This window comes from Ursus americanus, chromosome 12 (assembly GCF_024610735.1).
Source record: "Ursus americanus isolate L20-20 chromosome 12, mUrsAme1.1.p, whole genome shotgun sequence".
Lineage (NCBI taxonomy): Eukaryota > Metazoa > Chordata > Mammalia > Carnivora > Ursidae > Ursus > Ursus americanus.
In genome coordinates, this window is record NC_142138.1 from 65092091 (window position 1) to 65118903 (window position 26813).

The 26813-nt window shown below is 37.0% G+C and overlaps 1 protein-coding gene across 1 annotated transcript in view; it reads right to left on the reverse strand.

Moving 5' to 3' along the window:
• Nucleotides 1–26813, reverse strand: part of SPAG17 (sperm associated antigen 17) — a 212056-nt gene that overhangs the window by 61354 nt on the left and 123889 nt on the right. Inside the window, exons 22-27 of the mRNA XM_087866202.1 lie at nucleotides 21693–21932; nucleotides 20589–20700; nucleotides 18515–18673; nucleotides 17203–17316; nucleotides 3992–4167; nucleotides 1830–1947 (exon numbers count right to left, since the gene is read on the reverse strand). Coding sequence (XP_087722328.1) covers nucleotides 1830–1947; nucleotides 3992–4167; nucleotides 17203–17316; nucleotides 18515–18673; nucleotides 20589–20700; nucleotides 21693–21932 — 919 coding nt within the window. The remainder of the gene's footprint in view (nucleotides 1–1829; nucleotides 1948–3991; nucleotides 4168–17202; nucleotides 17317–18514; nucleotides 18674–20588; nucleotides 20701–21692; nucleotides 21933–26813) is intronic.

Sequence of the window (26813 nt, forward strand, 5' to 3'; positions counted from 1 at the left end):
ATAAAATAATAAGCATTTACTGAGATGTTTATATATGTTAAATGCTTTGTATATGTATTTTATTCAGCCCACCTCAACCCATTAAGAGAGACACTTTCACTTTCCAGAGTTTCAGATGAAGAAATAGAGGCTTGGAAGGGTTATAGCTTCTCCAAGATCACAGTCAGTAAGTGGCAGGGCTTGGATTTGAACTGGTTTCTATGCTTAACTATTTTTTCATGCTGTAAAAACAACTGCTGCTACCCTGACCAAAAAACAAACAACGTCCCCCAAACCTAACACCAGAATACTATGCTCCAGATTAGAAAGTACGTTCTCACTTAATACTTGTGACACCCTGTTTAGTATATGATACAATTTTATAAATGAAGAAATTCAGGTGGAGAGGGGTTATGACCTGTCCAAGGTCACCCAAGAAAGCTCTTTCTTCTTACACTGGGTGACCTTCCCTTCCTCTGCCCAAGGCTGACCCTGATGAAAACATTGCTGCTTTGGTATTTATGTTGACTTGAATTAGGATATTCATAATATATGGAAGATTTTTTTAAAGATTAGGTGTTCCAAGCAGAGTTATTATTAACCACATTGTTTACGCTGACATAAGGATGAAAATATCAGACTAGGTAATGAAACTAATTAAAAAAAATGAGTGAAACAGGTATTAAGCTGGGATCAAGCAAACAAGCAAACCAACAAATATGGTTCTTATCTAGAAATATCCCTCTTAGTACACTCATAACATCTGACTTTGGAAGACCCTTACTGGCTGTTGCACAGTTAATCCCATCAGAAATCCCATCCTATCCACTAGGAATCCTTGGAAATAGAAATAAGGGTTCATGGTATATTTTTAATACTGATAAAGCTTAATGAAAAACAAAATTGAGACAAGCCAGATGAACTGCAACATTTAGTTTCTTTTCATTTGGGTAGCAAGTAAACATGACATTGCATTAGTTTTCAATAAGCATACTCTTTTTTTTATAGATACACTTTTCAAATATGTGTGTATAAGGGAATTATAATAAGGAGGATATTTGGTTGTGAATGAAAGGATCCACTGATACAACAAAACATTTATCAGATGAAGAAACATCATCTGGAGATAGTAAGTAATTGAAAGGGCCAGATACAGAACTCAAGTCCCAGGCCTGTCCTTGCTCTGTTGCATCTGCTAATTCTACTGCAACAGTGGGCTTCCACTGAAGTGATATTCAAATTCAGTCACTAATGTGGATGCCCCATCATGTCAATTAAAGAAGTCCTACTTGTACATAATAAGTTAGAGGCCATGTACAGAAATAACAGACTTTATAAAATTATATCTTAATACCTGGGAACAAGACTGATTTCCTTCAACCACTTAACCTGCACTTGCCTCCACTTACTTTATGCTCACTGTCCTTTGATTTGATCATACCAGCAAATTATTGTACCTGTCGCTCTTTGTAGAACCAGGAAGACAGTGTCCCACCCCATAATAGTTGTTAAGATTACTGGCTTTGCCATCGGTGACCAAGAATGACCTTTAATCTCTGCCACTTAGGAATTGAGTGGCCTAGGAAAGTTAATGAACCTCCTGAAGCCTCAATTTATTTTGTAAAATGGAATTATTGGAACTTAGTTTACAATACTTGTATATTTTCATATCTATTATGTACTTAGTGCTGGGGGTTCAAAAAATGCCAGTCATTATTATTATTAGCCTATTGTTCATTATCAACATGTTTAACTGGTAGGAAAATACACACACTTTCAATGGTGATTTAACAGTTTTCTATATAATTTTTGCTCCACTCCCTCCCTCCCCCATGCTGGCTAACTCTCACCTGTAAACTCTTGCCTGATGAAGGTCACCAGGAGTCCATTGGGGCAAGACACATTTAGATTTTGGAAGGTAGGAACATAAAGAGTCTCTTGTAAAACAAGTTCTGGTTCTACTTCTTCCTGTAAATAATTAAACACATGAATAATTGTCTGTCATTTTCTAAATGAGCTACGGATGTATTGTGACTAAGCAAGCACTTGCTGAGTGCTTACGATATGACTTGCCCAGGACTAGTGGGCTCTGCAAGGGAGCCTATAAAGTTACATGGGTCTCTACCTTTGTGCAACTTATATTCTGCTCATAGAATGGCACACAGACATGTGAAACAATTAGAGTACCAAACAGTTAGCATCTCTCCCCCAAAAATGAAGATATCAAAATTAATGAGAAAAATTAGGAAACAATCATGGAGGCGTTGGGGCTTGAAGTAGGCCTCAGAAGATGCCTCTGTTTGCCAAGTGTGGGTGTGAGGCCTGATCAACGTGCCCACTACCTACTTGGTCTATCTTTTAAACTTTGGGTGTTAGAGACGTTATGCGAGACGTTATGCTGTTAGGAAATGCGGCATTATTTTTCTCTAATAAGCATGCATTACTTTTGTAGTAAGCAAAAACAAAGAAGACGTGAAAAGATTATTTATAAATGAATGAAGTTTGGGTGTGTCTACTTTAAAATCCTAGTTAATTTTATGCTAACTATGCCTGAATCCCTTGTTTGGCTACTTGTACTCCAGAATGAAAGCTATTTAGTTACTCACAACCAATTTCTAATGGTAATCATCCCAGTTTTTCCAGTTGGCTCTCTTTTGTTAGCCTCTAAAATCATTCCAACGGATCCCCTGTTGATGCACTTGTAGTTTATTTTGACTAGTCTTCTACTGTTGATCATTTAGGTTGTTCTGCTTTTGTTACTAACAAATAATAAAATCTGAATAGTTAGCTAAAAATCAGTTAAAAGCACAAAGCAAAATTTAGAGGAAAAAAATTATGAAGTTCTGTAAAACGAACAATAATGCTCAAATACATGAACTTGTCATGACAAATTTATCATTACACTAAAACCACCCTTATCTCCCACCCTTCTATTATTGCCACTTTTTAAAAATTGTGGAAGAACTATTGGTTTGCTACCAAATTGCTTTCAGTCAAATTAATGAATTATCTGGGGCTATTCTGCTCAACTCTGTGAAATTTTTACTTATTAAGGGTCAAGTGTCCTGGCTTGAGAAAAGCCATCTAGTATAGCTAAGTAAATATGTTGCAGAGGCTAAGTAACATACAAACACCATAACTAAAGGGCCAAGGTCTGAAATCAGTAGCTCCGATCCCTTTCTAACATGTTTTTTTTTTCTTCTATTAAGTTGAGAATTTGTTCATTGTACAAACTGTACAGCTGTCCAAGCCAATTTTTAAGATTTCATCAGTGGTTTCCTTCTTGTCTATATTCTTTTGATCTGTATTTTCAATATTTAAGCTCACATCTACCCAATGGAAGTGCTTCCACTATTTAATTAGAGACGCTCCTCTTTCAATTCGTGTTTATTTAATGAAACTAAATAAAGTATTTAGAGAATGGTAGGAACTTAACCAACCAAAAAGCAAAGAATACCCAAGACCCAGAGTGGAAAAAAGGATGAACTCTCCATTCTGAATTTAGGATGAAAGACCTGAGTCAGTTTGTGTATGACAATATGCCTCCTGGTGTAGGGATCCAACTCCTGTGTGCAAATCTGTTCTTGTTCATTCAGAACTGAAACTTCAAGGATGTTAATGCGTCTGCACGATAACAGACATGTACTGAAATAACACTGTGGGTGTAACTCATGATTTTTAAAAAGTTGAAATTGAGGTAGAAGTAGGGTTTAAGAATCTACGGCAAGAGAGACTATGGACTCTGAGAAACAATCTGAGGGCTTCAGAGGGGAGGGGGGTAGGGGAATGGGATAGACCGGTGACGGGTAGTAAGGAGGGCACGTGTTGCATGGTGCACTGGGTGTTATACGCAACTAATGAATCATCGAACTTTACATCAGAAACCAGGGATGTGCTGTATGGTGACTAACATAATATAATAAAAAAAATTAAAAAAAATAAAAATAAAATAAAATACTCACAAAAGCTTAATAAAACAAAAACAAAAAGAATCTACGGCAAGTCCATGCACCTTTTTCTCTTCTTCTTTTGGGTGTTCCTCCTCTTTAAGAGATTCTTTGGGTTTTTCTTTGCCTTTTGTTTTTCCTTTCACTTTGCCTTGAGGAACAGTCTCCGAAATAGGAATTACTGTTGTAGTAAGTGCTGATGGGAGACTCAACATTGTTTCCAAATTAGGATCCTGATCCTCTATAATGAGAAGAAAGGAGAAAACAAGTAGATTGGACATTCACGTTTTATACGTTTGTTAACTACATATATACATGTCTGCATCGCAAACATGTTGCCATGCATTTATACCAGTTGGCAACAATTTTTACCTTGCCGAATGCGATTTTTCAGTTGGATAGATTTCAGGGGTAATGTAGTTGATTTAAAAATCAGAATTGTAAGTTAAAAAAATCTGAGGTACTTAATATTTTGACGTATCTGGTTGAGTCATTATTTCACATGTTCTTACCTTCCCATCTAGATTGTGAACTCCTAAAGACAGGGCAACAACCATCTATTTCAGAAATATTTACTGAGAGGTTCTTCTTTTTTTTTTTTTTTTTTTAAAGATTTTATTTATTTATTCAACAGAGATAGAGAAAGCCAGCGAGAGAGGGAACACAAGCAGGGGGAGTGGGAGAGGAAGAAGCAGGCTCATAGCGGAGGAGCCTGATGTGGGGCTTGATCCCAGAACGCCAGGATCACGCCCTGAGCCAAAGGCAGACGCTTAACCGCTGTGCCACCCAGGCGCCCCTACTGAGAGGTTCTTATATGCAACATGTTTGGAGCAGAGGGTAATAATGACAAAATATATAAAAAAGACCTTATGAAGCCAAAATAGTTTAATAAGAGTTATACTCAAATAGCTTTAATATGAGGACATATTAAATAGGAAAATAATGAGGCATATAAACAAAGAAATTCAGAAAAGAGGTTTTTCTAGTTGAGATGTTAAAAAGAAGTTTTAGATGTTGTAGAAAATTGATTTTATTCTGGGCCTAAAAGGATTGTCAGCACGCTCAAAGGTGAGCTGATCTCTGAAGGAATTATTGTCACAACCTTCTGAGCATCACTGGCGTCTTGAATTCTATTATTCTCGGGGCTCCAGGATAATATTCCACCTGGATTTCCTCTTCCTTCTCTGAACAGTTTTTTCCTGTCTCCTTTACTGGTTCTTCCTCTTTTGTGAATTCTTAAATGTCATTAGATTTCAGGGGTTTTTCCCTTTATGCTTACACAAGAGATGTCCTCAACTCTGCCTACTCGTAATAATTACTCATTGAATTTTTTGTAAAAAGCTCAGGCCCCCATCTTGACCCATTGAATCACACTCTCTAGGGATGAGGCACAGGCATTTATATTGGTGAAAAATCACACGTGATTGTGATACACAGCCAGGACTGAGCACCTTTATTATATATAGTAGATCTGAGTATCTCCCTCACTACTGGGGTTCAAACTGTCATTTACATGCCGATGACTCCAAAATTTACATCTCAATGCATGACCTTTCTTCTCAACATCAGATTAATATGTCCGACTGCCTTTAGATATCTCCCCCTGGTTATGGTACTGGAGACATTTTAAACTCAGTAAGTCTCTCTTCTCCTAGGAAAAGAAAGCCTCCTCTGCACTTAATCTCATTTAATGACCAACCAAGCATCTCATTTCCCAAATTAGTCAGTGAGGTATTTGCATTTTCTCTTTTTGACTGACCTCATACATCCAACCAGTCACCAAGCCATCAGAAATTTATCTTGAATGATGCCTCTTCTATCTATTCCTATCTTACCTCATATTCTCATTGATCTCGTACTTGATTTTTTGCAGCAAGTTTCCAAACTAGTATGGGACCTCCAATACCACCATTTCAGTGTACTTTCCTACTATCACTAAAATTATATTCCTAATATCAAATCCAATCATATCACTTCCTATCCTTTACTTAAACACCTCTAATGCTCATTGATCTTATAGGGCATTCAGTGCTGACATTCCACCACTCCAGCCACACTCAACTTTTCACCTTTCTGTAAAGATGCTATGCTTTTACACAATTGTATGCATATACACAAATGGTTCTTACGGTCTAGAATTCCCTTTTTCTTGTTGCTTTGTCTGGATAGTTTCCATTCATCTCTAAGATCCCACCTCAAATACTATACTTTCTCTCAGAAGTATTTTCCAGATGTCCCTAATACTATGTTTATATATAATTTCTAGCACTTCAGAAGTTATTTCTCTATTTATTCTTTTCCCATTAGACAATGAGTTTTTTTATTTAATTTTTTTAGTATGATGTTAGTCACCATACAGTACATCATTAGCTAACAATAATTATTAAATAGATTTTAAATAATTTAAATAAATAATTAATAATAAATAAATAATTTAAATAAATATTTAAAAACATTTATTTATTTCTTTATTTATTTATTTGAGAGAGAGAGAGGAGAGAGGAGGGGAGAAGAGGCAGAAGGAGAGGGAAAGAAAGAATCCCAAGCAGACTCCCCACTGAGTGTGTAGTCCAATGTGGAGCTTGATTTCACAATGCTGAGATCATGACTTGAGCTGAAATCAAAGGTTGGACCTGCAAATGATTGAGCCACCCAGGTGCCCCTAGACAATGAGTTTTTTGAGTAGGTGTACCATGGTTTTATTCGTCATTGTGGCTCAGTGCCAGCAAGATTCCTGACCCATAGGAAGTACAATACTTAATAAATGAATGGCATCCAGTTATAGGCAGCTGGAAACTCCTCCCTCTCATCCCCATCCATCTATTCATTCAGTAAATATTTATTAAGTACTACTACTATGTACTATGAATTGGGTAACCAATGATGAAGGAGGCTACAAGGAACTTATAATCGGTAAATCAAATGAAAAAACCCTCAGGTACAATGTCATGTGTTAAGTCTGTGATAGAGGAAAATCAGTGCTCCATGGAAACCCAGAGGAAGGACATCTAACACAAAATGCCTCCATAAAACTTATACTTTAGCTATACTGCACAGTTTGGCTTTCCATAAACAAGTCGTGCTTTTATATTGCTGAGCTTTCTCACACACTGTTCTTGGTATTTAGAATTCCCTTCCTTTGATTTTTTGCTTATGCAATTCCCACTCACTTTCAAAGACCCAGTTCACATGCTACTGCCACTTGGTCTGTGAAGTCTTTCTCAGAGCAAGTAACCTATAGGCTGTGACCTTGAAAGATGGGAGGAAGTTTAATTGTTGCAAAAGGTGGTGCACCCAGCAGGAAGAAGTGTTCTGAGCAAGTCGCAATGCATGAGAAAACAGCCAGAGGTAAAAGAAAGCATTTGAGGAACTAAAAATCACAAAAAGAATAAGGTAGCCATGATGTAGAAACAACCCAGACGTCCATCAATAGAATATATAAATTAAAGTTGCTATATACATATGATGGGATACTATTAAGGCTTGAAAAAAAAAAGTTCTACAATATGCAACAATACTGATGGATCCTTAAGGAAATTATGCTCAGTGAAATAATCCAATCACAAAAAGAGAAATATTGTATGATTCCATTTACATGTGGTATTGAAAGTAGCCAAATTAATAGAATTAAAGAGTAAAATGGTGACGGGGAGTCCAAGAGGGCAGAGGAGTAGGAGACTTTAGTTTCGTCTGGTCCCAGGAATTCAGCTAGGTAGCTATCAAATCATTCTGAACACCTGCGAACTCAACCAGAGAGCTAAGAAAATAGCTGCAACTCTATGAATAGAAAAGCGACCACTTTCTGCAAGGTAGGAGGTGTGGAGAAGTGTATCCAAGGCAATATATGAGAAGACAGACCGTGGGGGGAGGGAGCTTCTGTCAGCCAGCCACCAGCAAGTGATAGAGCAGCGGAGCACAAAATCGGAACTTTCAGAAGTCTGCCTCGGTGAGGGACATCCCTCAGGTGGCTACGCAGGAGCTGAACCCTAGCTGGGACAGTGTGGTCTCAGGATCCTCGGGTCACAGGAAGACCGGGATGCCTGAGTGCAGCAGAGCTCCCAGGCAATCAGAGCAAGGAAGCCGGCTGCAAAGAGTGAGCCCAGGAGTGGGCTCTCAGGTCTGGGTTGCATAAACCATGAACTGTGGCACAGTCAGGAGACTGATCTCTGAGCAGGGGCCCAACAAGAAGCAACAGAACTGGCGAGACCCCCTTTCCTCCCCCCGGGAGGAGCAGCAAGAGGGCATGCTGCTGGCGTCTGCAGAGTTTGGAGACTCAAAATGGGGTCATGTGCCTGAGATAAAAACACTCAAGCCACAGACTGGGTGAGCACAGAGTGCAGCCAGACTAGGGAGGCAGGAGTGATTGACTGCTTTTCTCTGAGTGCTCACTGAGGAGCGGAACCCTGAGGGTTTAGGCTCCAGGGCCAGAGACTGGGAGGCCACCATTATCATTCTGATCCTCTAAAGCTGTGCAGAAAGCAGAAAGCCACGGCAGGTGGGGGGAGCAAAAGCCATATAGAGCAAACCAGAGCAGATTACTTAGCCTGGCCCCCTGGCAAGGGTGGTACAATTCTGCCTGGAGCAAATATACTTGAGAATCAATGCAACAGATCCCTCCCCCAGAAAATTAGCAAGAACATCCAGCTGAGACCAAGTTTACCAATCCATGAGAACTGCAGAATTCCAGCGCTCAGGGGAATACAGCACATAGAATTCATGGCTTTTCCCCCATGATTCTTTAGTCTTTAAGCTTTAATTAATTATTTTTATTTTTTTTCCTTTTTCAACCAATTTCTTATTTTATCAACTCCTTTTTGAAATCTTTTTAAATTTTCATCTTCACAGTTACATTCTATCCTTTCAATGTATTTAATTTTATTTTTGTATATATAAGTTTTTATTTCTTTACAATTTTGAGATGTAGTTTCTTATAACAAACTGATCAAAATACACTCAGGAGACAGTGTTTTCCTATGTTCTGTTCAGCTGTCTGTTTATATCTTTTTTTTGTTGTTGGTGGTTTTTTTTCTCTTTTGGTTTTTCTTATCTTTTAATATCCAAGTCTATCCTTTCATTGTATTTAATTTTATTTTTGTACAAGTTTTTCTTTGTATAAGTTTTTCTTTCTTTACAATTTTGGGATCTAGTTTTCTAAAAAACAGACCAAAATACACTCAGAATCCAGTGTATTTTTATATTCTGCTCACCTGTCTGATTATATTTTCTCTCTCTTTTTTCCCTCCTGGTTTCTGGTCTCTTCTGATTTCTTTAGTATATATTTCTCTGGGGTTGTTGTTGCCATTTAATATTTTGTTCTCTCATTCATCTATTCTTCTCTGGACAGAATGACAAGACAGAAAAGCTCACCTCAAAAAAGAGAACAAGAGGCAGTACTAACTGCCAGGGACCTAATCAGTATGAATATAAGTAAGATGTTGGAATTAGAGTTCAGGATAACGATTATAAAGATACTAGTTGGGCTTGAAAAAAGCATAAAAGACACTAGAGAATCTCTTCGGGAGAAATGAAAGAACTAAAATCTAACCAAGTTGAATTAAAAGCCTATTAATGAGATACAATAAAAACTGGAGGCTCTAACGACTAGGATAAATGAGACAGAAGAGAGAATTAGTGATATAGAAGATGAAATGATGGAGAATAAAGAAGCTGAGAAAAAGAGAAATAAACAATTACTGGATCACAAGGGGAGAATTTGAGGGATGAGTGACACCATAAAGCAAAAGAATATTAGAATAATTAGGATTTGAGAAGAAGAGAAAAGAGACAGGGGAAGAAGGTATATTAGAGCAAATTATAGTGGAGAACTTCCCTAATCTGGGGAAGGAAACAGGCACCAAAATCCACACAGAGGCACAGAGAACCCCCCTCAAAATAAAAAATTAAAACAAACAAACAAACAACAGGTCAACACCCCAACATGTAATAGTGAAACTTACCAATCTTCAGAGACAAAGAGAAATTCCTGAAAGCAGCTCAGGACAAGAGGTCTATAACCTATGGCATGATATATTCAGGGTGCTAAATGAGAATATGCAGCCAAGAATACTTTTTCCAGCTATTATGTCATTCAAAATAGAAAGAGTGATAAAAAGCTTCCAGGACAAATAGAAACTAAAAGAATTTCTTAACACCAAACCAGCCCTACAAGAAATATTAAAGGGGATCCTCTAAACAAAGAGATAGCCCAAAAGTAATATATACTGGAAAAAAACAGAGACAATATACAATAACAGTCCCTTTACAGCTAATACAATGATATTAAATTCATATTTTCCAATAATTACTCTGAATGTAAATAGCCTAAATGCCCCAATCAAAAGAAACAGGGTATCAGATTGGATAAAAGAGCAAGACCCATCAATATGTTGTATGCAAGAGACTCATTTTAGACCCAAAGAAACCTCAGATTTAAAGTGAAGCAGTGGAAAACAATTTATAATGCTAATGGAAATCAAAAGAAAGCTAGGGTGGCAATCCTTATATTAGATAAATTAGGTTTTAAACCAAAGACTGTAATAAGAGATGAAGAAGGACAGTATATCATAACTAAAGGGTCTACCCAACAAGAAGATCTAACAGTTGTAAGTATTTATGCCCCTAACATTGGCACAGCCAATTTATAAGCCAATTAATAACAAAATCAAAGAAATACATTTATAATACAATAATAGTAGGAGACTTTAACACCCCACTCACAGCAATGGACAGATCAGCTAAGCAGAAGATCAACAAGGAAGGGCTTTGAATAACACACTGGATCAGATGGATTTCACAGATACATTCAGAACATTCCATACTAAAGCAACAGAATACACATTCTTCTCGAGTGACCACGGAACATTCTCCAGAACAGATCACATACTGGGTCACAAATCAGGTCGCAACCAGTACCAAAAGATTAAGATCATTCTCTGCATAGTTTGGGACCACAATACTTTGAAACTTGAACTCAGTCACAAGAAGAAATTTGGAAGGAACTCAAAAACTTGGAGGTTAAAGAGCATCCTACTAGAGAATGAAGGGTCAACAAGGAAATTAAAGAATTTAAAAAATACATGAAAACAAATGAAAATGAAATCATAACTGTTCAAAATCTTTGGGATGGAGCAGAGGCGATCCTAGGAGGGAAGTACATAGCACTACAAGTCTTTCTCAAGAAACAAGAAAGGTCTCAAATACATAACCTAACCATACACCTAAAGGAGCTGGAGAAAGAACAGCAAATAAAGCCTAAACTCAGCAGGAGAAGAGAAATAATAAAGATCAGAGCAGAAATCAATGAAATAGAAACCAAAAGAACAGTAGAACAGATAAATGAAACTAGGAGATGGCTCTTTGAAAGAATTGATAAGATAGATAAACCCCTGGCCAGACTTGTCCAAAAGAAAAGAGAAGGACCCAAATGAATAAAACCATGTATGAAAGAGGAGAAATCACAACCAACACCACAGAAATACAAACAATTATGACAACATATTATGAGCCAATATATGCCAACAAATTAGGCAATCTGGAAGAAATGGATGCATTCCTAGAGAAGTATAAACTACCAAAACTGAAACAGGAAGAAATAGAAAACCTGAACAGAACCCACAACCAGCAAGGAAATGGAAGCAGTAATCAAAAGTCTCCCAATAAACAAGAGTCCAGGGCCAGATGGCTTCCCAGGGGAATTCTACCAAACATTTCAAGAAGAATTAATACCTATTCTTCTGAAGCACATGTTTGCTTTTTGAAAGCAAAAACTAGAAATGGCAGGAAAATCTCCAAACTTGTTCTCTGAGGCCAGCATTATCTTGATCTCCAAACCAGACAAAGACCCCACCAAAAAGAAAAATTATAGACCAATATCCCTGGTGAGCATGGATGCCAAAATTCTCACCAAGACACTAGCCAATAGGATCCAACAGTACATTAAAAGGATTATTCACCATGACCAAGTGGGTCTGCAAGAGTGGTTCAACATCCGCAAATCAATCGATGTGATCCTCTCAATAGATGCAGAAAAAGCATTTGACAAAGTACAGCATCCTTTCTTCATTAAAATTCTTCACAGTGTAGAGATAGAGGGAACATACCTCAATATCAAAAAGCCATCTATGAAAAGCCCACAGAGAATACCATTCTCAGTGGGGAAAAACTGAGAACTTTTCCCCTAAGGTCAGGAAAATGATAGGGATGCCCCCTCTCACCACTGTTGTTCAACATAGCACTAGAAGTCCTAGCCTCAACAATCAGAAAATAAAAAGAAATAAAAGGCATCCGAATTGGCAAAGAAGTCAAACTCTCACTCTTTGCAGATGACACGATACTCTATGTGGAAAACCCAAAAGACTCCACCCCAAAATTGCTAGAACTCATACAGGAATTCAGCAAACTGGCAGGATATAAAATCAATGCACAGAAATCAATGGCATTCCTATACGCAAGCAATTAGACAGAAGAGAGAGAAATAAGGAGTTGATCCCATTTATAATTGCACCGAAAACCATAAGATACCTAGGAGTAAACCTAACCAAAGAGGCAAAGGATATGTACTCTGAAAACTATAGAATACTCATGAAAGAAATTGAGGAAGACACAAAGAAATGGAAAAACATTCCATGCTCATGGATTGGAAGAAAAAATATTGTTAAAATGTCAATGCCATGCAAAGCAATCTACACATTCAATGTAAACCCTATTAAAATACCATCATTTTTTTTTTTCACAGAACTGGAACAAATAATCCTAAAATTTGTATGGAACCAGAAAAGACCTCAAATAGCCAAAGAAATGTTGAAAAAGAAAACTGGTGGCATCACAATCCTGGACTTTAAGCTCTATTACAAAGCCATAATCATCAAGACAGTATTGCACTGGCACAAAAACAGACATATAGATCAATGGAACAGAATAGAGAGCCCAGAAATGGACCCTCAACTGTCTGGTCAACTAATCTTTGACAAAGCAAGAAAGACTATCCAATGGAAAAAAGACAGTCTCTTCAACAAATGGTGTTGAGAAAATTGGACAGCCATGTGCAAAAGTATGAAACTGGACCATTGTCTTACACCATACACAAAAATAGACTCAACATGAATGAAAGACCTCAGTGTGAGACAGGAATCCACCAAATTCCTAGAGGAGAACACATGCATCAACCTCTTTGACCTTGGCCACAGCAGCTTCTTGCTAGAAACTTCTGCAAAGGCAAGGGAAACAAAAGCAAAAATGAACTATTGGGATTTCATCAAGATAAAAAAACTTTTACACAGCAAAAGAAACAGTCAACAAAACCAAAACACAACCTACAGAATGGGAGAAGATATTGGCCAATGTCTTATCAGATAAAAGGCTAATATCCAAAATCTATAAAGAACTTACCAAATTGAATACCCAAAGACAAAATAATCCAATCAAGAAATGGGCAGAAGACATGAACAGACATTTCTCCAAAGAAGACATCCAAATGGCCAACAGACACACGAAAAAGTGCTCAACACCACTTGGCATCAGGGAAATACAAATCAAAACCACAATGATATACCACCTCACACCAGTCAGAATGGCTAAAATGAACAGGTCAGAAACGACAGTTGTTGGTGAGGATGCAGAGAAAAGGTATCCTCCTACACTGTGGTGGGAATGCAAGCTGGTGCAACGACTCTGGAAAACAGTATGGCAGTTCTTCAAAAAGTTGAAAATAGAGCTACTGTATGACCCAGCAAGTGCACTACTGGGCATTTACCCTAAAGATACAAATGTAGTGCTCTGAAAGGGCACTTGCATCCCAATGTTTATAGCAGCAATGTCCATGATAGCCAAACTAGGAAAGAGACCAGATGTCCATCAACAGATGAATGGATAAAGAATATTTGAGATATATATATAGAGATAGATGATGATAGATAGATAGATAGATGATAGATGATAGATAGATAGATAGATAGATAGATAGATAGATAGATAGATAGAATATTATGCCATCAAAAAATGAAATCTTGCTATTTGGAATGACATGGATTGAACTAGATGGTATTATGCTAAGTGAAATAAGTCAGTCAAAGAAAGACAATTATTGTATGATCTCATTGATATGTGGAATTTAAGAAAGAAAACAGAGGATCAAACAGAAGAGAGGAAAAAATAAAATATATCAAAACCAGAAAGGGAGACAAACCATAAGAGACTCTTAATCATAGGACACAAACTGAGCATTGCTGGAAGGGAGGTGGGTGGGGGGATTGGGAAACTGGGTAATGGACATTTGAGGAGGGGATGTGATGTAATGAGCACTGGATATAAGATTGATGAATCACAGACCTGTACGTCTGAAACCAATAATACGTTACATGTTAATTAATTGAATTAAAATAAAAAATGTTAACAGTTAGTTAACATACAGTGTTATGTTAGTTTCAGGTGTAAAATATAGTGATTCAACAATTCCACACATCATCCTGTGCTCATCATGACAAGTACACTCCTTAATCCCCATCACCTGTTTAATCATCCCCCTCCCCTCTGGTAACCATAAGTTTGTTCTCCTTTGTTAAGGGTCTGTTTCTTAGTTTTCCTCTCTCTTTTTAGTCCCGTATGATCTTTTGTTTCTTAAATTCCACATATGAGTGAAATCATATGGTATTTGTCTTTCTCTTACTGATTTATTTCACTTAACATTATACTCTCTAGCTCCATTCGTGTTGTTGCAAATGGTGAGACTTCATTCTTTTTATGTTTTATGTTGTTATTATGCAATTATTTCATTTAAAACTATATATATAAATAAATATATATCAAACAATATACGTCATATATATATATAGATATAGATATATATCTATATATATATATATCTCACATCTTTATTGTTCATCTATTGATGGACATGAGCCGCTTCCATAATTTGGCTATTGTAAATAATGCTGCAGTAAGCATATGGTTGTGTATATCTTTCTAAATTGGTGGTTTTGTATTCTTTGGGTAAATACCTGATAAATTATGAATCATAGGGTAGTTCTATTTTTAACTTTTTGAAGAACCTCCATTCTGTTTTCCAGAGTGGCTGCACCAGTTTGCATTCCCACCAACACTGTAAAAGGATTTCCCTATCTCCGCATCCTTGCCAACATCTGTTGTTTTCTCTGTTGTTAATTTCAGCCATTCTGACAGTTGTGAGGTGACATCTCATTGTAGTCTTGACTTGTTTTTCCCTGATGATGAGTGATGTTGAGTATCTTTTCATGTATCTGTTAGCCATCTGAATGTCTTCTTTGGACAAATGTCTATTCATGTCTTCTACTCATTTCTTAACTGGATTATTTGTTTTTTGGGTGTTGAGTTTGATAACTTCTTTATAGATTTTGAATACTAGCCCTTAATCTGATATGTCATTTGCAAATATTTTCTCCCATCCCATCAGTTGCCTTCTAGTTTTGTTGATAGTTTCCTTTGCTGTGCAGAAGCTTTTTATCTTGATGAGGTCCCAACAGTTCATTTTTACTTTTGTTTTTGTTGCCTCTGGAGACGTGTCTAGTAAGAAGTTGCTATGGTTGATGTTGAAGATGTTTCTGCTTGTGTTTTTCTCTAGGATTTTGATAATTTTCTGTCTCACATTTAGGTCTTTCACTCATTTTGTATTTATTTTTGTTTATGGTATAAGAAAGTGGTTGAGTTTCATTCTTTTGCATGCTGCTGTCCAGTTTTCCCAGCACCATTTGTTGAGGAGACTGTCTTTCCCATTGGATAGTCTTTCCTGCTTTGTCTAAGAATAGTCGTGGGTCCATTTCTGGGTTTTCTATTCTGTTCCATTGATATATGTGTCTGTTTTTGTGCCAGTACCATACTGTCTTGATGACTACAGCTTTGTAATAGAGCTTGAAGTCTGGAATTGTGATGCCTCCAACTTTGTTTTTCTTTTTCAGGATTGCATTGGCTGTTCTGGGTCTTTTGTGGTTCCATACAAATTTTAGGATTGTTTGTGTTAGCTCTGTGAAAAATGTTGTCAGTATTTTGATAGGGATTGCATTAAATGTGTAGATTGCTTTAGGTAGTACAGACATTTTAATAACAGTTGTTCTTCCAATCATGAGCATTGGAATGCCTTTCTATTTCTTTCACACTATAAACATTTTCAAATGTAGCACTTATAAATGTGAAATTAAGAACATTTGTTTTACATGGAATAATTGCATAATAACGATTAAATCAAGAATAAGGAAATCACTGAGGAAACAGCAACAATATAGTTGATAAAGAGTAGAGTGTAAATATCTTACTCTGAAATCATGATAAGCTGTGTCCAGAAGGGATAGGATTTTTTAGTGAATGTGTGTGATAATAGATTTAATACATAATTTGTTAGGCAGAGAATGACTTTAAGTGCTGGCTGAGAAACAAACCAAATATAAATTAAAAGACAAAACCCCAAATAAAGCAAAAATACTAACACATTTAATGGGCTCTTTAACTCACTAGAGTACTGCAATATTTTGCACAAGGTAAGAAAAAGATTATAATGATCTAATGGAATGATGTTTCTGCAGAAAAGGAGCTACATAGTAAGGTAGAGAATTGGATCACCATGATCTACACATAGTTTGAAGGCTATATAGCAGAGGGATTATATTTTGATTTTGTAAATTTTGTGTGTGTGTGTTTTTAATCTATGTGCTTAGATCCCTGTAAAATGCATGGGAACCCACAAAATTTCCTAATTGGTTCTTGGTTAAATGACATATAATTCTGTGGTTTGTAGGGAAATAGCTTCCAGTTGGAGAATTTGTTCATTAAATGTGGGGTAAAGAAATCCTTCAAGATGTCCAATGAATGGCTCCTTTAAGACTGTTATGTTTTGAAGCACACTGGGCAGTGCCACAGTCACAGGATTCATAAAAATATCATGTGGAAAACCAAGAGGATTCCTTGAGAAATCATGCCTTTTTGGGGACCAACTAACAGACTTATTTTCCTGGGCTAGTTAACAAAGATAACTGAAATATATATAATTTTATATGTATATGTGATTATATGTAAAGTTATATATATGATAAATTCTGTTTCAAATATCAAAGCACTGTTATTTTCTATGTATGAGTGATTATATATGTACATACGTGTAAACACACACATGTATGTACACACACATATACTCCCACCTTTCAGCAAAAGAGGGCATTAAATCAAAACATGTTTACCAACACGTGAGCAGATTGAGGATGGGCAGATGCCCTTGGTCATGGGACACTTATCTTTGTTATTGTGCTTATTTTACCTGGGGCCATTCCACTTGGTCCATAGTAACTTATTGAGAGGCAGATCCCATTTTCTAAGGTGGCAGAAAAAGATCCAAACTTGCTGACAGCTTTATTCTCTGCATCTGATTTTTCTAAAAGACAAATTCAAATCAAGGACACTTCTACTTTATTAAAAAGAAGTGTAAGCAAAACAGGGCAAAGTGGAAATCATGTAGATAAAAGCATGGATATGATTAATTAAATTATTAGTATGTATGTATGTACCAATGAATTATTATGAAATCATTAGAAAACTTTGTTCTCAAAGACTATTTAATGAATAGGAAAATGTTCATGATGATAAAGTAAGACATACACTACAATAGTGGCTACCACTGGAGTGGTAGAATTAGGGACAACTGTCATTGTCTTTAAATATTCTTGTATTTCCTAATTTTTTATAATAAACCACATATTCTTTTATCAAGCAAAACAAAGAAAAATAATTTAAAATTTTCTGTTTTACGTTCTTGGGTACACTCAAACTTGTCAAACATTGTGTTCTTGAGTTTGGAAAATCCTGGGACCATAACTGAATTCATTAGTAAGATTAAATTATATATCTTATTACTAATTTGAGTTTCAAACATCTTATTAATTAACTCTTCTCCTTTTGCAGGTATAACCCATGTCACATTGGGCAGAAAGCATTGTTTCTCCAGGCGGTGTTGCCTGGATATGTTAAATAATGTTATCGGGAAATTTCATGGTGTATAATCAATGAACATCCACCTAGAGCTCTCATCTACTAGCAGGTAGAGACTATCAAGACCAAATGTAGGATTTTTCTCTTGTCTTTGCAACCTAAGAAATTTGATACCATGGGGAGAACTAAGTGATAGAGCACAGAAGGAAACCCCGGCATTTGTAGTGAATATTGGAGAAAAGCTAAAACCAGTAGAAATCAATTAATGCAGACCCAAGTCCTAGAGACTGTACTTGATACACATTGTGTAAAACAAAATTCAGGCCAGAATGGATGTTGCAAATGCAATGTTACTACATAAATGTAGTAGACTCTGTATGACAACTTGAATCAGGAGCTGGGCATCCAGAGGGGGCAAAACCAAGTTAGCAGCCCACTACACATGCACCGTGTATACAGTGAAGGTACACATTACCTTACGGGAAAATGTATATCTGCAGAATGGCAAAACACTTGCCCTACCATCTGGAAAAATGACCCTAGTTGTTAAGTGGAAGAGACGCATGTGTGTTGCTGTCAGATGGGTGGGTTTGACACATTGCTGAAGTATTAACCTCCATGGACACAGAGATGCGGCTACTTACCTGTTTCAAGATTTTGCTCTTCCTCTCTTTTTTCTTTCTCATCTTCTGAAGAACAATACTCCTCTTTTTTTTCCTTTTTCACAATTTTCTTAGGGTCTTTTAAATGAATTATGAAAGTGTGCTTGTCCTTTTTCACTATCACCTTGATAAAAGTTGACCCTGGGGAAAATCATGGGATAGAAGATAGGCTGCTGCTGATGCCGCATTAGGGTCCTTGACAAGACATCTAAATAACGCAGCATAGAATGTAAGTAGGCATGGAAACATCTATGGACATCACTATTTTACAAAAAGATGCCTAAAGGAATAAAGTGATGGTGGAATCCCAGAAATAAATGGCAGGTGGATCAGGGAGATGTTTGCAGACTTTCTAATCAAATTACAGAAGAGAGCATTGGTTGAGGCTAATGTACGTCTATACTCAACGTGGTGATTAATCACATGAGTTAGTTGATGCAAAAGGGTTTTGCAGCTTATAAGGAATGACATCAATGGTAATTATGGTAGCTGTTATCATTAGCACCAGCAAATCAGAATTTTCCAAATGGGCACATTCCCTCTCCTAGTGTTCCGATTCATTTTTTGTCTCCTTTCTCAGCTTTCTCTTCTTTTTTTAAAATCTGGCTTATCCTTTTCAACTTCGATTGAGCTATCTTGTATCAAAAATTGATAGGATTGGGATTAAAATACTGTATTTACTGTGACCCCACCTGAAATTAATAAATGTGTGCATATATAAATTTCAATAAGTACAAGTAGTAGTTATGGAAAATAGAACAGAGCATTACAAAACTTGAGTCCAGTAGTTTTCTCAGTTATGTGATTGGGAGCTCTATTTTTAATTACTATTAATTGTACCCTATACCCAAGGATAATATTCAAAATATCAAATATGAAAACATATGATAATAAAAATATGTATACCTATATATTAATAACAATCCCTGTCATGTTTTAAATAAACAAACCTTATATAATTAAATGGTCTGACATTTGATGTAAGTTGCACCACCAACCACTGTTTAAATAATTTGAATTACTTTCAGGCCTTTTTATTTTAAAACTTATTGATACGATCTTTTGTTTGATGTGGCAGTTGCTATCTAATGATGCTTCCACTTGAGCCATGATTTCACATAGGGAACAGCATCTAACTTTTGCAATGACTTCCTTATTAAATTGATAGTTATATTAGATGACAAGAAAGGAAGAAGGAAAGAGAAAGGGATTGAGAGAGAGAGAGAGGAAGGGAGGGGAGAATAGAGAGTGAGGAGAGGTAGGCTGGTGTCAGGTAGAGTGTGGGGATAGGAGGAGCCCGTGTTGCCCCTTGCTGGGGGGCATAACCTAGTGGAGATTAAATAAGGCCCTGCTCAAGTTCCCACCACACTGACCTTCTCATAGCTCTCAGAGACAATAAGCTATCAGTTAAAGCCCAGGTTCTCAAATACACCTGAGAGATCTTTAAAGCACAGTGAAAAGACAGGCCCTGCAAGATGTCCCTGATAGGTTCCCTAGAGCCCAGATCCTGGGAAGAATTATACATTTCCTTTAGGGGTTTTCCAGAGTAGGTCCTCCTCAGTGCATCTGTATAAGGCTCCTCTCCCACTCAAAGGCTTCTGAATTCAAAAGCAACCTCTCTGTAGCAAAAATAATTGGGCCCTGGCAGCAAAACCCCAAGCTCTGTGCTCCAGAGCCCAAACTAGTAATTTGCTCTAAACTCAGTACGTGCTTGGTTTCTGAGATAACACTATGTGCTGTAATTAATATTAGTAATTAACTATTTACTTATTGTAGTTACTATCATGGTATTTCCCAGTCATATAGAAATATTTTAAGATTTTAACAACTAGAATGTTCACAACAGTGTGTCCCAGCTAACCTCTCACCTGGCCTGTGCTCTGCAGTCAATTATAGCAGAAGAATGTGAAGTCTGGAAATGCTAAATGTGGCGTATAATTGACAAAAGAGGGCACATTACCACTCTCACCTATCACACCAAGGGTACAAGGCCCCAAGATGATCTGAAATGGGTTAGAATCTTCCAAGCTATGAACCAGCTATGTTCAAAATGTACCTTTTTCAAATGTTGTCTTCTCTACTTCAATCTGTCCTCCGTCTGAAGGATACAGATAAGAATTTGTTCCTGAGATTTGGACGGGTATATCTCCCATATTGTATCCATGAAACTAGAAGGGAAAACATCACACTTTGAGTGTGGAACTGCAATTGACAAAAATCAACTCATCAGCGTGAGCCAGTCAAAGTTGCTGTAAGCTTAATTTCTGCTAAATGAATGTCTGTCCCTTTGCAGGCTCAGAGGACAGTGTCCATATTATCTTTAGCACCTCCTGGGATATTACAAGGACAGGCAGAATTAAAGGCGGTCCATGATTTTGAATCTGTTCACTGGAGCACCCTTACCGCTAGTGCAGATCAAAGCACCGTACTACTGAAAAGCAGTGGGAGAAGAAATCAACTTCTCTTTCACTGGCTATTAATTTTCTGTTTAAAGTGAACTGATATATTGAGGAATATTGACACTTTACACTTTTTTCTTGACACTTTATACTTCGGGAAGTCATATGGTAAAGACCTTTTTTGCTAAGTGCTGCTAATAGAGCTCCAAGTAGTTGTGATGCATGCTAACACCTGAGAACTGGCTTACAGTAGCAGCTAGAAAGGACAAGGGCTGTTACATTTCTGTCCATCTCTTTCGCATTAGGTTTTCCTCATACGCCTGCCTGAGGGACAGACTGTAAAGGGAAGGTTTTACCAAACCAGACAAGCAAAATACCTGGGTGCCTATTCAGCAAGGCCTGTCATCTGAGACAAATACAGCCAACCTTTGGGTTCACTTTGACTTTTCAAGTCTGCTTATTTACATTAACCTAAACGAATGCTTTTGTGTCAAATCTCTGTGTTCCTGCCTTTAGTAACCTAGTTTCATAGCACTCAAGAAAAACTGTCCTGCGGGTATTCCTATCTTGGTGACGGGCTACAAAGAAAGTCCTAGGTATCAGAGGGTGGAGTACGGGTCTGAGGTCATCTATGCTAGAAGAAACTCTAAGGCCTTCTGTGGTGTCAGTGAAGACTGGAACCTTGTGTTTTCACAGAAGCTGTGTTTCTCCCAAAACAATTAGTAAGGACCCAAAGAGGCTTTTTAGAACACTGATATTACCGGATAAAGGATCTCAGGTTCTGGTTGCTGGAGGGGCTCCTCCGCTACTTCTGGAATCCTCATTTGCTCTTCTTTAGATTTCTCCTTGGGAAGAGATTTTTTCTTCAAGGGCTTACTGTCTTCTTTCTCTACCTTTTCCTTGCCTTTCTTTTTACCGGCTTCCTTACCCTTCTTTTCTGCCTTTTTCTCTTCCTTTAAGCGCTCTTCTTCTGCTAATCGATCTTGTTCTTCTTTCCATGCCTATAAACACATAATTTAAAAAATTAACAGGATTTTGAAACAAATTCGGTCCCATTCAGGCTCATTTTGGAGAATGTTTCACATGCTTTTTGTAAGTGGTATCTGACAGATTAAGACACTGAGCTAGAAGCCTTGGAGTTACCCTTGATTCTCTTCTTTCACCCAACTTCTGTGTACCACACTCTGCCAAAGCTCTTCGGAGATCTCTCTTTACTCAGCTTCCTCTTTCACCTTCTGTTGCAATTTTCTTTAATCCAGGTATTCTCATCTTTATCCTGAACTATTACATCAGCCTCTTAGCTGGTCTCCCTGTCTCCTATACTTTCCACATGAGCCCAATCCCCAATTTAGGTCCTGGTTAATTCAGCAATATGGTGGACCAGATATTCAAAGAAACATTCCTGGCATAAAATATTTCAAAAATGATAGATAAATTGTAAAAATCATCATTGTAATGCCTAGCAGGGCTGGCAACAACGTAAAGGTACTAGACAGCACTAGTCTAGTGAGGAATATAAGTACTCGGGACAGAAGTTTCCAAGGGTTATATGCCCATCCCTGGCAGCCTAGAGCTGCAGTTTTAATGGGTTACAGGGACTAAAGAAATAACCTGGGAGGTCAGATTAGAGACCTCTGAATAGAGCAGGTATTTTTTAAAAATGACACCTTCACTGGATGAACTAAAAAAAATATCTTTCACTATAGAGGAAGACCATGAATTCTAGCTTGCTTCTTTGGCCCTATGTTAAAGGTGAGAAAGGGTGGGGGGAGTCTCCCCTGACAACTAATGACAATCCTGTCCTCACATAGATTTGTGGCCAAAATATACATCACTTAAAAATGTATTCTAAAAAGGTTCTGGGTAGATATGAGCACACAAATGAAAATCACAAAACATGAGGAAGTAAGCCAAAAGCAAGAATCTGAAGAAGAAATATACTGTGAAGACATATCTGTAAAGACTGAAGATACTGGAATTATCAAATAGAGGATATAAAATAAATATTTTAATCTGTTTAATCTTTTATTTGTTTAAAGAGAAAGAAGGATCCAAAGTATAGACAAGAAACAAAAAATTACCAGAAATAAGAAGGTGAGTTTGAAAGCTCTCTTATAAATGAAATAGAACTTTAGAAAATGCAGCATTTGAATAGATTATGGCTGAGCCATTTCCAGAGTTGATGAAAGACATGGATCCTGACATTCAGGAAGGTCAATGAGTTAAAAGCAGGAAGTAACAGTGGTGTGCTGACTTCAAAATAAGTCAGTCAGAGAAAGACAAGTATCATATGATTTCACTCATATGTGGAATTTAAGAAACAAAACAGATGAACATAGGGGAAGGGAAGGAAAAATAAAATAAAGTAAAAAAAAAGGGAGGCAAACCATAAGAGACTCTTACTATAAGGAACAAACTGAGGGTGGCTGGAGGGGGGGTGGGTGGGAGGATGGGGAATGGGCATTACTTGGGTGATGGGCATTAAGGAGGGCATTTGAAGTAATGAGCACTGGGTGTTGTATGCAACTGATGAATCACTGAATTCTACCTCTGAAACTAATAATACAGTATATGTTAATTAAATTGAATTTAAATAAAAAATTAAAAACAAACAAACAAACAAACAAAAAAACAGTGGTGTGGTAGACCTAGCTCATGTTGACTTGAAAGAGGTTACTGTTAAATTTTCCAGAATTTTATGAGCCGGTTGTTAACCACAGCTGTTATTTAAAATTAAATTATATAAATGCACAAATAACATATTTTTAAAAAAACATTAAATACTCAAAGCTTACCACCTTCCTAATTATTTTGTTACATTTCAGTATTATCTATGTTCTTGAGGTTATTTATATGAATTGTATCTGTATCAGAGAAATACAATATAATGCTATGCTACTGCATATTGCTTCCAATTCTACATTCAGTGCTGTCGTATTGATAGCCTGAATACAGCAGGCTATGGGCATATTTACACTACACATATCAGCAAATCCTACAAATCAGGGACCCACTGACTGTTGGTTATCCAAACCTATGACAGTGGTGGAGAAAATGTTAATAATGCAGATTAAATTTTAAAGTGTTATGTTTGGAGTTGTTGTTTTGTAACTGGTTAAAAATCTAGTTTATACTTCCTGTTTACATGATGTGCTTAAAATAAAAACACACACAAAGGTGAAAATAAAGAGATGCAATTTGCCAGTCAAATGTTATCTGACAGAAAACACGTATCCCTTTGTTTCTCTTTATTGATTTTAGAATCAGTTTTCTAAGGTTCATAAAATCTCTGCTGGGATTTGATAAGAATAACATTGAGTTTACAGTATATTTCATTTCCTAAATTGAATGTTCTCATCCATGACCATTGTATATTTTCCCACTTATTTAAGTGTTAAATGCCTCAGAATATGTTGTAATTTTCTCCATAAAGATTTTGCTTATGTTTTATTATTTTTCTTCACACCTTATAGTTTGTATTGTTCTTGCAAATAATACTTGTTTTCTATTATATTTCCTTTTTTTTTTCTTTTTAGATTTTTTACTTATTTATTTGAGAGAGCAAGCACAAGCAGGAGGAGGGGCAGAGCAGGGGGGAGAGGCAGTGGGAGAGGGAGAAGCAGACTTCCCGCTGAGCAGGGAGCCTGAATTAGGACTCTATCCCAGGACCGGGCTTTCATGACCTGAGCCCAAGGCAGTTGCTTAACCGACTGAGCCACATAGGCGCCCCTCTATTACATTCTTTAGTTGGTTATTGCTGGAGAATAGTAACTCCAATGGCTTTTTTCCATGTTAATCTTGTGTTCAGCAACCTTGCCAACTTCCTTAATTTATATTTGATTTTTTTAATTTAAATTCAATTAGCCAACATACAGAACATCATTAGTTTCAGATGTAGAGTTCAGTAATTCATATAAGTTGCATATAAGACCCAGTGCTCATCACATCATTGGTCCTCCTTAATACCCATCACCCTGTTACCCTATTTCCCACCCACCACCCCTCCAGCAACCCTCAGTTTCTTTCCCATAGTTAAGAGTTTCTCATGGTTTGCCTCCCTCTCTGATTTCTTCCCATTTGATTTTCCCTTCCAGCCTCTATGATCCTCTGCATTGTTTCTTATATTCCTCATATAAGTGAAACCATATGATAATTGTCTCTCTCTGATTGACTTATTTTACTCAGCATAATACCCTCCAGTTCTATACACATCAATGTGAATGATAAGATTTCATCATTTCTGATGGCTAAGTAATATTCCATTGTATATAGACACCACATCTTCTTTATCCATTCATCCATCAAGGGGCATCTCGCCTGTTTCCATTGTCTGGCTATTGTGAACATTGCTGTTATAAACATTGGGATGCAAGTGCCCTTTCAAATCACTACATTTGTACCTTTGGGGTAAATGCCCAGTAGTGCACTTCCTGGGTCATAGGGTAGCTCTATTTTCAACTTTTTGAGGAACCTCCATACTGTTTTCCAGAGTGGTTGCACCAGCTTGCATTCCCACCAACAGTGTAGGAGGGTACCCTTTCTCCACATCCTCACCAGTATCTGTCATTTCCTGACTTGTTCATTTTAGCCATTCTGGCTGTTATGAGGTGGTATCTCACTGTGGTTTTGATTTGTATTTCCCTGATGCCAAGTGGTGTTGAGCACTTTTTCATGTGTCTGTTGGCCATTTGGATGTCTTCTTTAGAAATGTCTGTTCATGTCTTCTATCCATTTCTTCATTGGATTATTTGTTCTTTGGGTGTTCAGTTTGGTAAATTCTTTATAGATTTTGGATACTAGCCTTTTATCTAATAAGACATTGGCAAATTTCTCCTCCCATTCTGTAGGTTGTGTTTTCGTTTTGTTGACTGTTTCCTTTGCTGTGCAAAAGCTTTTTATCTTGATGAAATCCCAATAGTTCATTTTTGCTTTTGTTTCTGTTGCCTTTGCAGAAGTTTCTAGCAAGAAGCTGCTGTGGCCAAGGTCAAAGAGGTTGATGCATGTGTTCTCCTCTAGGATTTTGATGGATTCCTGTCTCACACTGAGGTCTTTCATTCATTTTGAGTCTATTTTTGTGTATGGTGTAAGACAATGGTCCAGTTTCATTCTTCTGCATGTGGCTGTCCAATTTTCCCAACACCATTTGTTGAAGAGACTGTCTTTTTTCCATTGGATATTCTTTCCTGTTTTGTCAAAGATTAGTTGACCATAGAGTTGAGGGTCCATTTCTGGGCTCTCTATTCTGTTCCATTGATCTATATGTCTGTTTTTGTGGCAGTACCATACTGTCTTGATGATTACAGCTTTGTAATAGAGCTTGAAGTCCAGGATTGTGATACCACCAGTTTTGGTTTTCCTTTTCAACATTCTTTTGGCTATTTGAGGTCTTTTCTGGTTCCATACAAATTTTAGGATTATTTGTTCCAGTTCTGTGAAAAAAGTTGATTGTATTTTAATAGGGTTTTCATTGAATGTGTAGATTGCTTTGAGTGGAATAAACATTTTAACAATATTTTTTCTTCCAATCCATGAGCATGGAATGTTTTTCCATTTCTTTGTGTCTTCCTCAATTTCTTTCATGAGTATTCTATAGTTTTCAGAGTACAGATCCTTTGCTTCTTTGGTTAGGTTCAATCCTAGGTATCTTATGGTTTTTGGTTCAATTGTAAATAGGATCGACTCCTTAATTTCTCTCTCTTCTGTCTCATTGGGTATAGAAATGCCACTGATTTCTGTGTGTTGATTTTATATCCTGCCGGTTTGCTGAATTCCTGTATGAGTTCTAGCAATTTTGGGGTGGAGGGGTTTTCCACATAAAATATCAAGTCATCTTGGAAGAGTGAGAGCTTGATTTCTTCTTTGTCGATTCAAATACCTTTTAT